Source organism: Barbus barbus, assembly GCF_936440315.1.
Source record: "Barbus barbus genome assembly, chromosome: 9".
Taxonomy (NCBI): domain Eukaryota; kingdom Metazoa; phylum Chordata; class Actinopteri; order Cypriniformes; family Cyprinidae; genus Barbus; species Barbus barbus.
In genome coordinates this window covers 16,245,982-16,263,417 of record NC_136737.1, presented here as the reverse complement: position 1 = coordinate 16,263,417, position 17,436 = coordinate 16,245,982, and the positions used below count along the sequence as shown (strand labels likewise).

The 17,436-nt window shown below is 38.7% G+C and overlaps 2 protein-coding genes across 4 annotated transcripts in view; both read left to right on the top strand.

The window, feature by feature from the left end:
- Window positions 1-17,436, top strand: part of LOC306875309 (rab GTPase-activating protein 1-like) — a 105,440-nt gene that overhangs the window by 31,660 nt on the left and 56,344 nt on the right. The window lies entirely within an intron of this gene.
- On the top strand, window positions 3,239-7,634 carry gpr52 (G protein-coupled receptor 52). The gene is made up of 2 exons (XM_079425787.1): window positions 3,239-4,189; window positions 4,280-7,634. The coding sequence occupies exon 2, from the start codon at window positions 4,736-4,738 to the stop codon at window positions 5,846-5,848; it is 1,113 nt and encodes a 370-aa protein (XP_079281913.1). The 5' UTR covers window positions 3,239-4,189; window positions 4,280-4,735; the 3' UTR covers window positions 5,849-7,634.

Genomic DNA, 17,436 nt, shown 5'->3' with positions numbered 1-17,436 from the left:
AATCGGTTTTAATTTTTCCTAATTCTGTTTTATTCTACCCAAATTTAGTGTTTTCTATTGTATATTTTTCTGGATTCCTTTTTAGGGGTTTAATTAAATTGTAATAATCAAAAAGCCTGTCTAATTAATTGGATTTGTGAAACTTATACAGTTTAAACGTAATTCATAAAAAGATTTACAGAAATGACATTTTTAGGGCGCAATACAAATCCTTTCTGGGTTTTTTCCAAATTGTGTTTTGTTCTTCCTAAAGTGTTTTTTTGTGTTAAGTTTTCTGGATTCCATTTTAATGATTTAATTTAATTTTAATAATTGTCTATTCAGTTAATGAAATAGTTCAGCTATGAAATGATTAGTTTTTTCGGAAATTCTGGTATGTCACGTGTGTGTGTGTGTGTGTGTGTGTGTGTGTGTGTGTGTTGTAGACAAACCATTCATTCACACAGACACAAATCCATATTGCAATTCGCTTTATTTGACATTACACGTTATACTGCAAATTTCATTTTTAGAACCGGATTCTGTGATTCTATCCACAAAGTGTGTGTGCTGGTGAGCTGCCATTTTCCCAGCGTGTGAGATGTTTGAGACTTGTCCACAAAGCCATCCCAGTTTCGTCCGACCAGCTGCCCCTCCCTCACAATAGCCCCCTGTTCCCAGCACAGCCAGACATGTATCTTAATGCAGTCAACATCTAGCGACTGAGCTGCCATTCACTCTGAACTATAACGCTTCTATTAGCGGCCTCATCATGCACCCGTTCCACCTCCCTGAGAATCAATAACCCGCAAACAACGTGATTTCGTTCTTGCAACGACACGCCAACGAGAGAGCCTTTTGGATTCGTTTATACACATGCCTCATTTTATGGCGTTGTAATGTTTGAAATGGATTTTGGCCCCCATCTGCACTGTCGAGTAGATAGGGTCGGATTCCTCATAGCTTGTGCTATCAGACTGTGTCGCCGGGGTCAGCTCACTGCTGACACAGAAATGACAGTTTGTATTACCGAGAGAGACACTTCATGCAGTCATATCCTCTGGTCATGTGTGCAGAGGTTTGAATCACGGCTACATGCGTGCCACGGGACTGCCTGCAAGTTGTTTGTGCAAAATTTAAAACATGAAAACTTGCTATGAATGTTACAATGATTTGGTTATAAAGCGTAAGCGAACTTTTAGTCTGTTTAATGTTGGTATTTTCTTTAAATCTCTTTTTAATGAATAATACAGTAGTTTAGATTTGGACATTTCAATGCATTTAAATGTATACTGTGATCTTATGTATTTTTTATTTATATGTACAATACGTTTATTTAATTTTCCATGGTTTACAGATTCACTTAGGCATTCCCTTATTAATTGTCCACTGTAAAATCAGGGCATTTATTAAAATTAAGTTATGACGTAAATAGGGTCCAATTTGATTTCATGTTGTCTTTGAAAGCAGTGGATTTAGCAAAGTCCTGACTGTTGCCGTAAATAATGCCAAACAAAGTCCAGCTGTCATCCTGACCTGTACTTGTACTGCCATTGCAGTGATGAGAGCCAGAGTGCCCTGCATGTCCCTGTACAGAGTCACTTGGAACAAAAGCTCAGGCACCGACAGATGAAGGATTACAGTCATTGTTTTCTCCAGCCTTTTCTCTTCCTTCGTGATGAATCATTTATACGGGCCTCTGGCTGACACTGTTGTTCAGTAGTATCTTGCTCCTCAAGTTATGGATCAGCGTTTCTTATACATTTCACCAACATTTGCCTCTGTAGAACTGTGCCACTGTGTACTGCAGAATTCAGTTTTTTTAATTTTGGCCTAATATCATGCTATAGTATAATAACCAATTGGACCAATTTTATATGGTTTTCTTTGTTTAAAAAAAAGTGTTGTGAATGTGTTATTACTACATAATGACATTGTCAATTATAGGCAACCAGTCTTAGGTCTTGTGAATATGTAAGTTCTTTTCTGCTTCAGAGTTGAAAAGACAAGGAATAAAAAAAGTAAAAGGTCATTATGACTTGATATTTCGCAGTGTGACTCTGAACCTTAAAGGGATAGTTCACCCGAAAATGAAGACTCTGTCATTAATTACTCACTTTAAATGTATTTAATTTTTTAACATTGCTGTTTAAAATATTAATAGTAAAATGTATTATCCCTGTGTGTAAATTAGTAGATTTTGACCTATGCATTAGTAATTTTATGTTTCTGTAGCCCAGATGGGATATCACATTGAGATTGTTTTGTTTTGGCATTCTGGATTTTACAGTCGTCATCATTCCATCAGACCCCCTTCCATTATTCAGTCCGGACACTCGCACCACCACCAAGCACGGACCTAGAACAAAAAGTACAGTTGCCCCCCTGCCCTCCTTTTTTTGGCATCCCTGCTAGCAACTGCAAGGTTGGGGGTTCGATAGAGGATGATCTTGTGGCAGCGGAGGGATGCGAACAGATAGCTTTCTCTGGGAATTATAGACCTCCTTCAGTACAGTCAGTAAGGGCAAAGTTGCGGAAGTGTTGCCTGTTTGTCTTTTTTAATTTTTTTTGTTTTGTCATCACATTCAGTTCAGGACTGCAAGCTCACCACTCAGCTAAAATATGAAATTGTTTTGCCACGGGGCTTGAACATTCAGCGGTAGTGCAGCTGTGCGGGAAACATTGGCTGTCATTCTCGTAATCCCTTTGTATTTTATGAGCTCCTCTAGTTGTAATTATGTCTAGCAAACTTGTCAGTAAAACTGGTGAAGATCTGCATTTGTGATTTGTGTTAGAGCAGACTCAGTCGATGATATCCTTCCAGGGGAATAAAATCCCCCCTTCCGGAGTCTCTTAATTTGTTCCTGTTTGTTGCACCATGTCAGCTGTTGTGAGGGAGGGTCCTGGCTAACTGAAATGCCTGGCAACTGTAACCAAGGGGCAGGCATTGCTGCGCTTGGGCACTGGTCTGTGTAAGTGACTTGAAGCAGGAAGGAAAACGAGAACGAGGGATAATAAAACACAGAGCTGTAGGAGACAACGGGAGAGATGGAAGTCTTTGATTATTTTTGAATGGGGAAACATCTTCAGGGTGTGCAGGAAGAGGAGGATAATGAGAAAAGAGGAGAGAGAGAGAACAGTGTGCTGGGAGGAGTTGTGTGAGAAAGAGGACCTCAGGTGCCGCCAAAAGGGGGAGGGAGGAGAGTTAGAGAGCGAGCGAGAGGGGAAAGGAAGGAGGGAGTGAATGTGATCGAGAGGCACAGTGGAAGAGAGAGCGAGACTGAAGGGGGAGAGGAAACTGTGAGCCACTCACAGCATCACTGAGCACAAGCAGTAAGGGGCTGCTCTCTTTTCCACGGCTTAATTCTGATTTGCCGCACAATTTGGAATAGATCTGTTCAAAATCTTACTGTTCTCGTCTTTTTACTTGAATTCTAAATTTCAAAGTGCGTTTTGCACTGTGCGCGCTCGGTGGGAATTGCTGTTAACCTGCTTTGGCTCACAGGTCGCCGAGAGATGACAAGGACACAAGCGTTACGCAGATCTTCCAATGCGTACGGAGTATTTTAGACAAGACTTTACGGAATGTGTCACAAAGTAGTTGAAGAAGCAATGAGGTCTACCTCAGAAGGAAAGAAGCTGGGCATGTACAACTAATCAGATGCAGAGGTTGGGATGCCATGTGATGTGCAAACGTTGGACTGAAACCAAGAACATGTGGATTTAAGACCTGTCCTGATGTGATCTGTGGAGACACCCTCACATAAGCAGCTGTATACCGGTTTCGGAAAACACAGGTCTCTCCTTTTTTACGTGACCTGCTTTTATCCGATGCACAGTGAAAGTTCATGAAAAGTAAATGGATTGGGCGCAAATAAGACCGAAGACATCGCTGTGGCCCCCCCAGAACACGATCTTGAAATTTTGATTAGTTCCGTTTTGCCTCACTCAGACTCCCGCAGGCTATGAGCGGCGCTCTGTGCAGCGATAGCTCTGGCAACTCTCATATGCTGTGCTGTGTTTGTCTAGAGTGTCTGTGTTTTGGTTCGGACTATAGAAACCCAAAGGGGGTCGAGACAGTGGCCAAGAGGACAGTATTCCAGAAGCAAAACATGGTGAATGTTATTGTTTGGTGACAAACTAATATGAATAGATTTTTTTGGAGACTTTTGCAACTCTTGAAATTCAATTTTTGTGGACTCAGGAGAAGGTATGACCCAGGAACTTTCTTCATATCTATTTTGTTACCTTTATTGGTTTGTTGTCTTAATCCTTCTTATATTGTATTAACTGGTCACAGGAAACCAATTGATCTTCATTTCCTTATCCTACAACCCCTTCTACAATCCTGCATATTTTACCCTTGAGAGGACTACTAAAGGAATTGGTCGACTTCACTTTGAGTGCTGTGGACAATATTGCCAACTGGCCTTCAGCACAGATATGCAACCCTTTTGTTTCCAGCAGCCTTAGTTTTGTTTGCCGAGGAAATATCTCTGACTTACAATTAATGAACTGCTCCTAAGCATGACTGATTTCAGAGGAGTGCTAGGCACTTTTTTTTCTTCTCCTCACGGACTGTATTGATTTTTTCTAATGCTCAATTCATTGAGATCCAGCCATGTGAAAGACCGAGGTAAAGGGGAAAAGACGGAAGATTGAGATCGAGAAACCGCGGACACGGGATCACATTGCAGGTCATCTGCACTGCGTTTTGGACAACGGAACCTTATCCAAGAGGACAAGGTCCGGAACAATGAACCGGTCGGAGCTGATCGAACAGGTCCCAACTCTGAACAGCAGCCTTAGCGGTCACTTCAGTGTGTCCCTAAACCACTCCTGCCCCCTAGGCTGGGGGCAGAACAAGCTCGTGGAAGCTTGCGTCTTAGAGACTGCAGTCATTGTGTTGTTGACAGTGCTCATCATTGCTGGGAATTTAACGGTGATCTTTGTGTTTCATTGTGCCCCGTTGTTACACCACTACACCACCAGTTACTTCATCCAGACTATGGCCTATGCGGATCTGCTGGTGGGGCTAAGTTGCTTGGTTCCCACCCTTTCCCTGCTCCATTACCCAGCTGGTGTCCAAGAACCCCTCACCTGTCAGGTGTTCAGCTACGTCATCTCTGTACTCAAGAGCGTTTCGATGGCTTGTTTGGCTTGCATTAGCGTGGACCGCTACCTGGCTATTACCAAGCCGCTCTCCTACAACCAGCTGGTAACACCCTGCCGCCTTCGCTGCTGCATCGTTCTCATATGGATCTACTCTTGCGTGGTGTTTCTCCCATCTTTCTTCGGCTGGGGTAAGCCGGGGTACCATGGGGATATCTTTGAATGGTGTGCCCACTCTTGGCCCACTTCTGCACTCTTCACTGGCTTTGTCGTGTGCCTGCTGTATGCCCCTGCGGCCCTGGTGGTCTGTTTCACCTATTTCCACATCTTCCGCATCTGCCAGCAGCACAACCGAGAGATCAGTGAGCGACGGGCACGCTTTCCCAGCCAGGAGATGGAAACTGCCGAAGGGGGCAACCACGCAGGTCACGGGCCAGACCGGAGGTACGCCATGGTACTTTTCCGGATCACCAGTGTTTTCTACATGCTTTGGCTCCCCTACATTTTTTATTTCCTTCTGGAGAGCTCCCATGTACTGGACAGCCCTGCCCTCTCCTTTGTGACCACCTGGTTAGCAATTAGCAACAGCTTCTGCAATTGTGTCATTTATAGCCTGTCCAACAGCGTATTCCGGCTGGGGATGCGCAGACTCTCACAGACGCTCTGCTCCTCCTGCTCTTTCAGCCCCTGCACTCATGATGACAAGGACTTTGGAGAGCCAAAGCCAAGAAAGAGAGCCAACTCCTGCTCCATCTGAAGATCTCGAAGGGTTGCTTGGATCAGTCATACGCGGCAAATTATTGTTGCGATGGATTTTAATGTAATTGTAACTCATGGTCGTTAGAAGAAACTACCAACAGTGAGGATGATGAAGTTGTCTAATAGTCATGTGATCTACATTCCCTTGTAAATAATAAGATAACACCTACCTTGGTCCTGTAGATACCACAGAATGGTCACTGACCACAACTTGTTTGACAGCCTAGAGATTTTTAGTTTTTAGAGCGTTTGTGAGCCAAAAAACCAAGCCAAGGGGTGGGTTCAAAGCTCTCGCTTGTGATGGCTCTTTCCGAATATAGAGCACACTTGCTATTTTTAGATACATTACCCATGTTTCTGGATTGGTTGTTTTTATGTTTGTTGAATTAGTTTTGTGTCGCAGCTGTAACTGTAAAAACGGTTGCTTTACAAAACGATGAGAGCTTAAAGATCTTAACTAGCTGGGTCTTCTCCTAGTGGCTTTTATGGTACAGTGAATCTTTAATCACAGGCCATTCACATCAGAAGCGATGTAGCAAAGGACAAACAGCTTGGTCTGTTTATTTTTTCAAAATCTTAATTCTAGATCTGATCTTTTTGTAGGAAATCTTGAAATACCACATGCGCACTATCAACAAATGCCTGTAATAGTTGTGGACTGTAGTTTAGATCCCCAGTGGTGTAAAGCCTTAGCTGTTTGTAATTATACCTATTTGCCTGCAGTGACCCTTTGAGAAACATGCAACACAGCATGTTTTATTTTTTAATTCATATTTTTGCCAGATCAGCTTTAACTTAACTTGACGTTCATATTAGCTTAAGATGAGCTTTTTTCACTCACTTTAATGTATGAATGTCCAAATGATTTTTTGTTTTTTGTCTAAAGTCCACAAATAAAATTTTCATTCTTACTCAGTTTTACCTCTCTCAAAGAGAAGTTGTTTAATTTATTTTTATAATTTGTTTTTAATGAGAGAGAGTTTTAAACAGTTCATGGGAGAATATAATTTTTCAATTTAAAATGCATGTAAATTTTACAAAGTTTTTTAAATACCCCAAAATGACATACACAGATATTTTTTTAAAAAATTATGTTGTAGTTTATACATTCCAATTCCAATTAATACATCCCAGTTATTTTCCAAAGATTTACTGATTTTCTGCACAGCTGTGTGACTGTCACAATATACTTCGTCATATTTGTTTCTGCAATGAGTATTTTTATGTTATTATGCGTCAGCCATTATTTTTGTAACGATACAAAGAATACAATATATGGCTGCTTCTTTTTGAATTCTAATACTTGGGTATTGTTTGGGGCAGCGTTAAACTCATTGCTTGAGTCTAGTATTGGTGGTTTAGTATGAAACTACTTTTTGTTGAAGATTTTTTTTGTGCATATTTCAGTTTGCTTATGCCTGTAAACTTTCTTTGCTGATGGATGTTACAGCCCTGTACATGCTGAACTTTGCAGCTCTAAAAAAATCACAATACAACAACTAGGTTAGTTGATGTGCATTAGATAATGAAGAAAATAAAAATATAAGAATAGACTCACTTTCTTTCAAATTAAATGGTGAGGGTGTTCTTTTTTAATTCTTAATAACTTAGAGTAAATTGACTATTTATTTATTTATTTTTCAATGTCCAATGGATATGAAACTGATAAAATAGCAGTATATTCCTGTATTGATTTTGCTGATGAACCTATAATGTCTCTGTCCATTTTTTTTCTTGATTAGGAGAATAAAATAATAAAAATACAATATATATTTTTTTAGTTCAGAGATTTTTGTTTGTTTGTTTTTGTGAGTCTCTTTGGTTTTGGTTTTGCTGTCGCTGCCAGTACAATAAACGTGAACCGTAAACACTGATTTATAACGAGTGCATCTTTTGGATGTACTTAATCTGGATTTCACTTAAATTAATTGAAGTTTTATCGCTTATCATTCTCTTTCTAATGTGTAGCTTTCTTGGTTTCAGCTTGCAATCCTGATTCCTCCTCCATCTCAATGAATGAGGACCGACTGTAATATTTCTGGATAGGTCCATAGAGTCTGGTCAGAGTTTAAGTTGCTCATGTCCTCTAAGGCTTCAGGGCAAACCGATCCCAGCACAATGGCCCCAGACTGCACACACAGCTGGGCTGGCACTCGACGGCCGCCTCTAAAAAGGTTACAGATCCCTTCAGAAGGGAAATTATACATGTGCAGTTAGAGCGAGGGGGGGAAAATGAAGTGACCTTTTTGAAATCTAATGAGCACATCAAATGTTTCCATGATCATGGGAGGCTTTGGACCTTGGCACCAGCATGAATAAAACATGAGTGCTCTCAGCGGTCACTAACAGTACTCTCATTCCGCTTGCTTACACTTGTTATGTGACCTTAAAATGCGTACAACATCCTTCCTGTATCTTTATCATTACTCAACCCAAATACCTTTTCCTCTTTGATTTGAAGTGGCAATTTTATATCTGGCTGAGGTCTCATTGAAAAGCAGTGTCAGTCTTACTCTGGGAGATTTGAGAGCCTAGCGGATCGTAATGGCTGTGTGGAACGATGTTTGGCCGACACAGCTGCTCCAGGGCACTGCCCTTTGCCGACATTGAAGGTAATGCATGCCTCGTCACAGACGCTGAAAAAGAGGGCTTGTTTTTTGGCAAATGTATTAGTACAGGTTGTTTCAGGACGTTTTATAGCTCTATTTTTTACCTCTAACAAAATAGCAGACTGTTGAAAGTTAATAATTGGCATTTGTGCAGTCAGTCAAGTTATTTATGATTTTAAATGATCCTGAATAGCCAATGTTATAAGTATATTTTTGTCTATTTTATTTATAATTGATTCATAAGCTCTCAATACGAGTAGTTTCTGAATTTGCTTCATTTGGGTTTATTTCAGTTACATGTTCAGTTTCTTTACGCACAAAAGAAATCGTCTCATATATTATAAATTAAACAGGGAACCTTCTAACTTTGTACAGCATGAAATAATTAATTTTAAGAATTAGTAACAGACCCCAAACTGGGCCCAAACAATACATTTTTAGTGAGTTCAGTTTTTTTTTCTGTAATAATTCATTGTTTACCAGCTCAAAAGTAATTTGTTTGTTAATTTTAAGAATTAACAACAGGGCCCAAACTGTGCCCAAATGATATATTTTTAGTTTGTAGGGTTTTTTAATGATTCATGAAGTGGACCAGCTCAAAAGAGTCATTTATTTGTGAATCAGACTATACTGGTTGAGCTTTGTTTTTGATTCACTCACTCTTCAGAAAGAACAATATTGTAAGAGTCATATGAATTGGTTGGACTACACTGCCCATGCTCAATGTTTTTGCATGCAGTCTGTGGGAAAGACCGTTCTTGGCAGTGTTTTTTTATATCTCGTGTTCGAATCCTGGCTCGCGGACCTTTCCCGATTCTCTCCCTCCTCTCTCTCCCACTTCACTTCCTGTCTAACTACTGTCCTATCAAATAAAGGCCAAAAATAAATATTTATATAATTTGTTTGTGAATCAGTACATTATTTGCATACAAGCCTTGCTGGTTAAATGTTGCTGGTTAAATGCTGGTCTGACGTGCGCTTTTTCTGAGCGCATACACCTGAAGCATGCGCACTAAAAAGCCTGTCTAACAGCGCCTGATTACTCAACTAACTTATCTTTTGCGCTAATACTGTCAAAACACACAAGGTTTACATACAGACTGAGTTGGTTATCTCTAAAATAAAAGTAAATAGTTAAGAGAGAAACGGATGTGTGCCTGTATATTAGATGCGTGCAGGTCTTAAAGGGACAGGACACTAAACATGCTGTCGACTGTCATTTAAGTTCACCCTAAAATTTAATTTCTGTCATTATTTACTCACTCACATGTTGTCCCAAACCTCTATCCAAAATAAGATATTTTGTAGAATGAGGGTAACCAAACAGTTGCTGGTCCACATTGACATTGACTGGGGAAGTCGTGGCCTAATGGTTAGAGAGCAAGGCACCGAACCCCCAACTGCTCCCCGGGCGCCGCAGCATAAATGGCTGCCCACTGCTCCGGGTGTGTGTTTACGGTGTGTGTGTGTTCACTGCTGTGTGTGTGCACTTTGGATGGGTTAAATGCAGAGCACGAATTCCGAGTGTGGGTCACCATGCTTGGCAGTATGTCACTTCACTTCACTTCACTTTGATAGTAGGAAAGAAAAATCCTATGGAAGTCACTGAGGACCAGCAACTGATTGGTTTTCCACCTTCTTCAAAATAGCATTTATGTTCAGCAGAAGAAAGAAACTCATTCAGGTTTAAAACAACTTTTGAGTAAATGATGGTATAAAAATAAAACATTATGACAGAATTGACAGACAGATGACTATTTAGTTTTGGGGGGAACTATTCATTTAACGCTAACAAAACAACAAAACGCAAAGAGAAAAATCACTCACTATTCTTGACTGAAAAACTTTAATACAGTTGCTTTAGGAATCAGTCTATGTAGTCTTTTATTTTTATATTTGTTCATTCAATTTCATTGAATGCTCTGCTAAATACACCTATTGTACCTGAAAATAAAGCACTGTTTGTTTTATTTGTATATTATGTGTATTTGTAATGTGTATCTTTGTTCTTATTTTTTAATAAGAAAGATAAAATGATGACAAAGATTTTTATCTTCGCCCACTTTGGCCTAAATATCTGCCAAGTCTTTTTTTTTTGTTATCTTGAAAGGCTTTGTCTTTCTAGATTGGCTGTAATGCTCAGACAACTTGTAAAACCAAAATGACAAAGAATCGTGATAAAATCGTTAATTGTGATATTTCTAAAAAAAAAAAATCGTGATATGATATTTTTCCCATATCGCCCACCCCTAGTTGAGCCGTATGTTTTTGATTCACTAATGCTTCAGAAAGAATCAGTTCATAGGGGCATATGTGTTAGACTACACTGCTCATGCTCAATGTTGTTGCATGCAGCCTGTGAAAAAGACACAGTACTTGGCAGTATTTTGTTGTCTACACAACTTTTTATCCCCTATTCAATTCAAGTCCAATTGCTGTTGGACTAGATTCAAAAGCCAGCACTGCTATTGAGTAAAATATAGAATTTAAGAATCAATATGCTGGTCATTCAAATGAGGGATCGCAATCAATTGAATGGTTATATTTTACGCTGTCCTAGAATTGAAGTGTAGATTTATACCAATATAATGTGTATACTTTATTGCAGTGAGACAGGACCAAAGGTTTTTTGGTGTTTTGTGGCTCTCCGGGTTTCAGGGTCTCATTATGGCTCCTCTCTGGTCAAGACTCCTGCTGATGCAGCCTGCACAAGAAAGCCTAATGTCAGCGAGATGCTGGCGCAGGTTGAGCTGAGGATAACTGAGCGCTGGTCCCTATAGTGTATTTTTAGACCACATTCTGGTCATGCTTCTGTCATGCCCCTGACCTTTTTTATTGCACTTTCAGATCAAGATTTGAGGTTAGGTGCTAAAAGCAAAACAGGCTTTAGGCTACGCTCATGCAAATGTTAAGCGCATTTTTAAAAATAAAAACACAGTTCCTTTTGTTAATACCATTGTGTTACTTGTGTTTGTGACTTGACTTTTTGTACACGAACACATACACACACACATACATGTTGGTTTTTGTGGTTTATGGGGACTCTCCATAGGCGTAATGGTTTTTATACTGAACAAACTGTGTGTGCTATTGCCCTACACCAACCCTACACCTAAACTTAGCCCTCACAGGAGACTTTGTGCATTTTTACATTTTCAAAAAAAACACCATTTAGTAAGTTTTTAAGCCTTTTGAATTACGGGGACATAGGCAGTGTCCTCATAAACCACCTTCATATTGTAATACCTCTGTCATACCCATGTCATTATACTAATTTGTGTCCTCATAAACCACATAAACATGCGCACACACACACACACACACACACACACACATACATATATATATATATATATATATATATATATATATATATATATATATATATATGTGTATAATATGCAGCTACTAGTGTTTAAAACCACGTCTATCAAACTTGTTTGCTGTGTTGAGTCTTGTGTTAAGTAGCATTTGCCTGTAAGAATGAACAATTTCATGATTTCTCTTGACGTCGCTTCTTTTCTCGTATACTTGAAGACATTCATCCATATTCATGGACACAACCGAGTGGAGCTTACCGTCCAGGCCTGTGAATATTTATGAAAATCCTCTGCGTGCCATATTATGAATTCCTTTTAATATTAATCTGTGCCGCCACACAGCTTCAAGAGGCGTTCTCCTCCATCAAAAGGCTTTGAGTTGCACGATGGTGAGCGGGAGGAACACCTGCCCCTCTTGGTTGCTAATCAAAGGTGAAGCACTCACGCTTCTCGTCGGACACAATGCTAATCACCATTGTCTCTGTACCTAATGGCTGTTTATTAGGTCTCCTCTCTCTTTCACTCTCCCTAAGTGGGATACCGGTACTTGTGGTGTAAAGTGAGAGTTTAAAAGGTTGCCAAACCCACCCAGACACTCTTCACACTGTTATCTGTGGGGTGGTGTTGGTTAGTGCTTAGATTTGTAGTAGTAACCAAAGGTTGTAGGTTCGAAGAAGTATATGCATTTTAGCCACTTGATTTTTAAGTGACTTTCGTCAACATTACAACTTTATTCTGGTGAGTCGTTACACTATAGAAAATTTGGATTGTTTCAATTTTGCATATTTTCTTTTATTTAGTGCTGTCAAAATTAGCTTATTAACGCAGGGGATTAATTTTTCCAGTTTAACAGCGTTAAAAATATTGAATGCAGTTAATCTAGGGTTGGCCACCCCACTCACAACTGCTACTTCTGTCTCTTTTTTTCTTGACAAGAATTGCATTTATTTAGACGCAGAACGTTTTTGTCCACATCAATCAGGAGACTTTTCAGAGGCTCACTCCACTTCACCTCAGTGGCAGACGCGAGTCAAGCGAGTGCAGAAAAGCTACAGGTGACGAGAAGCTTCAGTAGAACAACAGTGAATTGCGGTCAGATAAAATGTTGTCAGGCTATATGTCAGTAAAAACAAATTTTCCTGTCAGCCGTTATATTTTGCTCGAAGCACGTGCTCTTCAATTACATGCACTAATACGGCAGCGCACGCTGTAGCCTGTATTATTTCATATTGAAGTGCGAATGAAACTTTGAATGTGTGTCAGATCCGTGTTACGTTCAGCAGCGGCAGCTCTTAAAGTAATAGCAGCCAAATAACCTAATAACCCAGCTGATGTAATGTCTGTTAATCAAAGAACAAAAGAAAAAAAGGAAATCAATAACTTTTGTAGCTTTAAGGATTCATCTATATTTAATTTAGAATTTAGTGTTTGATAACTTTATTCAATTTCTGTATATTTCCTACTTGCTGAAGGGCACAGGTAAATATGACATTTATTATTTTGGGTTTTTATGTGAAGATTGTTTCAAGTTCACTTAAATTAGTTGTTATTTTTTAAAGTCTATTAAATGTTAAAATTGATAGCTCTCAATTATACTGTAATGTTGAATGCCTATAGTCAATAGGTTAAATATTAGGAAAAAAATAACAATTTCCTAGAGACATTAAGATTAATACAGACATTGATTGACAGCACTACTTTTACTATCAGTTTTTCCATTAATCATGTTAAACATTTTGATTATATATATCAGAAAAACACCTTGATGATGGTGGTGATCCCATCCCTGTATCAAATTTCAAAGTGGTTAAACTGTCAGTTTTGCAGCCATTCCTGGTGCTCCCATATTAGTTTTGCACACGGCTCGTTTCCCACTTGTATTAACCTAAGTAAAGCTCTTTCCATCGTTAACCCTAGCCGGATTAATCTGTTCATCTGTAATGAAGCCGCCTAATGGTTTTTGATGTATTAAGATCCCACACTTAGCGGATGATTAGCAATATAGCCGTGAGGTCTGAGGATTCTCCCACTCTGGCCTGCCGCCCCTGACCCACTCATGAGCAGCTGAATAGCCTGTGGTCTGTTGACGGTAACACTCACTGACAGCTGTCCACTCCTCGCTATTAGGCTGGTCGCATGCCCGTCCGAGGATACCGCCATCTGTCCGTTTGTAGATGCTGGAGCTGAGGAATTTTGGCAAGTTGGGGAGAAGTCTTTTTTGGATCGTGACCATGGCTTTCAAAGCTGGACTGGTTTGCCATTCATTTCATTGTCTTAATAAGTATCATATATTTTGTAGCATCTACACAGAAATAGTCAATGAATTCATCACAGATTGAAAACTTGGTAAAGATCTTGAAAAATCTGAATTGGAAGACCAGAAGTCAATTTTTTACTTTTTTGGGGAGGTCTTCCCCCAAATAAAATGAGTTATTAATGAACAGTATGTAATCAGTTACACACACACATATATATATACATATATATATATATATATATATATATATATATATATATATATATATATATATATATATATATATATATATATATATATATATATATATATATATATATATATATATATATATATATATATATAATAAAAGTAACTGATTACTACCCAGCTCTGTATATAATTATTATTGTTATTTTAGTATTTGTTTGTTACCAATATAATGTTATCTTGCTGGCTGATAAAGTTTGGTCAAATTTACAAAAATTACTGATAAGAAAATATCGAAAGCATTGTCTTGTTGCAAATTAAAAACAAAAATTTAATAAAATACTGTAACAATGTAACATTAATTGTTTACAAAGTGTTTTTTTTTTAAATCTTAAAATGATTTAAAAATATATAAATAAAATTATGTATAAAAATATAATTATATAAGTTACATTAAATCATATAAAATAATCTTTTGTAAATGTATAAAAATAATTGCTGGTGCACTCAAAGAAAATGTCATTGCAAATAAAAATCTGCACTAGCAGAAAAAATATTGTTGACTCCTGGTTTGAATATATATATATTTAGATCATATCCACTGGCTTGATGCCAGTGCCATTGCAGCTCCCTCAGGAGTGAACCCAGCTGTTCAGTCCTGGCAGCTCACGCAGACCTGCCATCCCCAGCCTGCAGCCTCCGAACTTGGCATGTCTTCAAACTAACTTCCCCCATTCTCTCAGGTGAGGCCACCTCTGTGGGCTGCTAAACCACGTTGCTTTCCAAGGGATTTTGGATATCTCGCTCTAAATGAAATACCACGAGACATCCGTTCCATCTCCAGCAGGGTCCTTGGAGTATCACCAGACTTCATTTGGCTGCACCATAGCAGCCAGCTATAACACCGAAGCGGCTAAGCAGCCTTCCCCAGAGACCATCGACCCCCTCCCGCTCTGGACTTGCCTTGAGACGTGGATTAATTTTAACTGAAAATGAATGCCGAGACGTTATGTTCTCACATGCGGCACCGTCCCCATGGATGTTGAGCTCTCAGGTGGTTGTTGCAAGACTATTACGGCATCTGGCGCCACAGTGGAGGCAGGAGAGCTCCAGATGTTCCTGTGAACGATAAGGGCGAGGAAGAAAGGAGGAGGTGGAGTTTGGAGGGTAACGGAAGAGCAGCTATTTTAGGCAAGGAGAATCTGTGCAGCACACTTGTGGATCACTGTAACATTTGTTGTTTGTTTTTTGTCCAGATCTTTTCATTTAATTAAAATTACATCAGTTATATACTTTCTCATTAAATACTTTCTCTACAAGACATTGCATATAATTGTTTTAAATTGTAGTTTTTTTTTTTCTTAAAATAATTTGATGAAAAATATGAATGAAAAACCTCTTGATTGTTAGACTGATTGTTCAAGTCAATAGATAGTGTAGTCAGGTGATGTAATTTTTTTAATTAAATTAATTTATATAAATAGATATAGATGATTGCAAATAGAAAGATTGCAATTTTTCATCATAAGTAACTTAATGTATCATTTGTATATATTCTTGAGTATTATATTTTTTATATCTATATTTTACTATATCATTATAGACTGACACTCCCAACTTCTAGACTAATATTATTCAAGTCATTGTATGTAGCTACTAAGTACTTTTATTAATTTTATATATATTAAAAATATGTATTTAAAATATCTATTTAAAAACATTTTTCAATGTAAAACGATTTATTTATTATATATATATATATATATATATATATATATATATATATATATATATATATATATATATATACTGTATATATATATATACTGTATATTAGATTAATATTTTTATTGTGGACATTTCTGTATGCCAGTAACGCGTGTGCATGCTGAAGTCTAAAGTGGAAAGTGTTTCCGTGTCTCCGTTGAATGGATTGGTTGAAGAGAGCTTGCAGAATCCCGCCGCTTGAATATCAAAAGTCTAGTTCTGTGCCAGTCTATTTTTGGGCATATCTGATTATTAATAATTCCTGGTTGCAAATTCTTCAAATAAATCCTCGGATGTGGAGGGGAGAACACAGTCATCTTACATTGTCATGGAAACCACAAGGAAATCTTACCCCACCAATGTTTCACTTTTGATCATGGGAAATTAATTCAAATCGTCGAGAGCGGGGCGACTTGCATCCACAAGCCCGCTCGCATCCCTTAGCACCACATCTCTCCCTATTGTTTTCCATGGAAAACCACCAAGGGATCATGTGTCTGAGCCCGAAATGGCAGCACGGCAGCTAATGTCATTAGTGGGTGAACAAACGGGTTATGAAGACACACAAGGGGAGGAGTGAGAAGGACAGAGAAAAGCGTACCGTTTGTCCCAGAGGAATTGTCCTCACGCTCTCGAGCTCTTCATGACTTAATGGCAGAACAAGTGTCACTTTTGGAGAGCATGTTTTCACATGTTCTCTCGAGGGTTGCTGCGCTGGCGTGTTGCGGAGAGATCAGACTGAAGCTAATGACCCTGATGGTAATGAGAAAGCATTCGCTCTCTGCAGGTCTCCACAGACAAGCCAGACAAGGCCCCGACCTCTGTCTTTTTTTGTTTCCCCTCTCTTGAATTTTCTGTCATTTGCGCAAACCTTTGCTCTCTAGCTCTCGTTCTCCACCTTTCTCTCTGGACTCGTCTCCTGCCACGCTCTGGCAGGTTGCCTCTGAACAGATTTCATGGCATGCCAAGCCATTTACAAATGCATTCACTTTCCATGCAGTTTTTTGCCGCTCATCCATCCTGCCATGGCAGTGCAGCTGTGTGTCTGAAAGCTCATATTGAAATATGAAATCAAAATTGGCCTTGGCCTTGGTTTACACATTGCTAGAATTATGAACGATTTTTCAGTTTTTCAAAAAATCACTTTTTTCTCTTTATATTTAGTCAGTGTTTTGTCATGTCATATTCACCAGATCAGATATAGAGACAACATAAAGCTGAATTAAATACAGAAATGCTAAAAATTTAAGTTTAAATAAATTCAAATTCAAATTAAAGAGTAGCAGTCAGTGTCATTGACAAAAATAATTAAATTTAATTTAACATTATTTTAACATAAACAGCATTTTTACAGAGCCCGTCATGTCATGATATGTGGGGAAAAGTGCGCACAACTTACTAATTTGTTCCCTTATTTTAAGTAAATTGTGCATTCTATAATTCG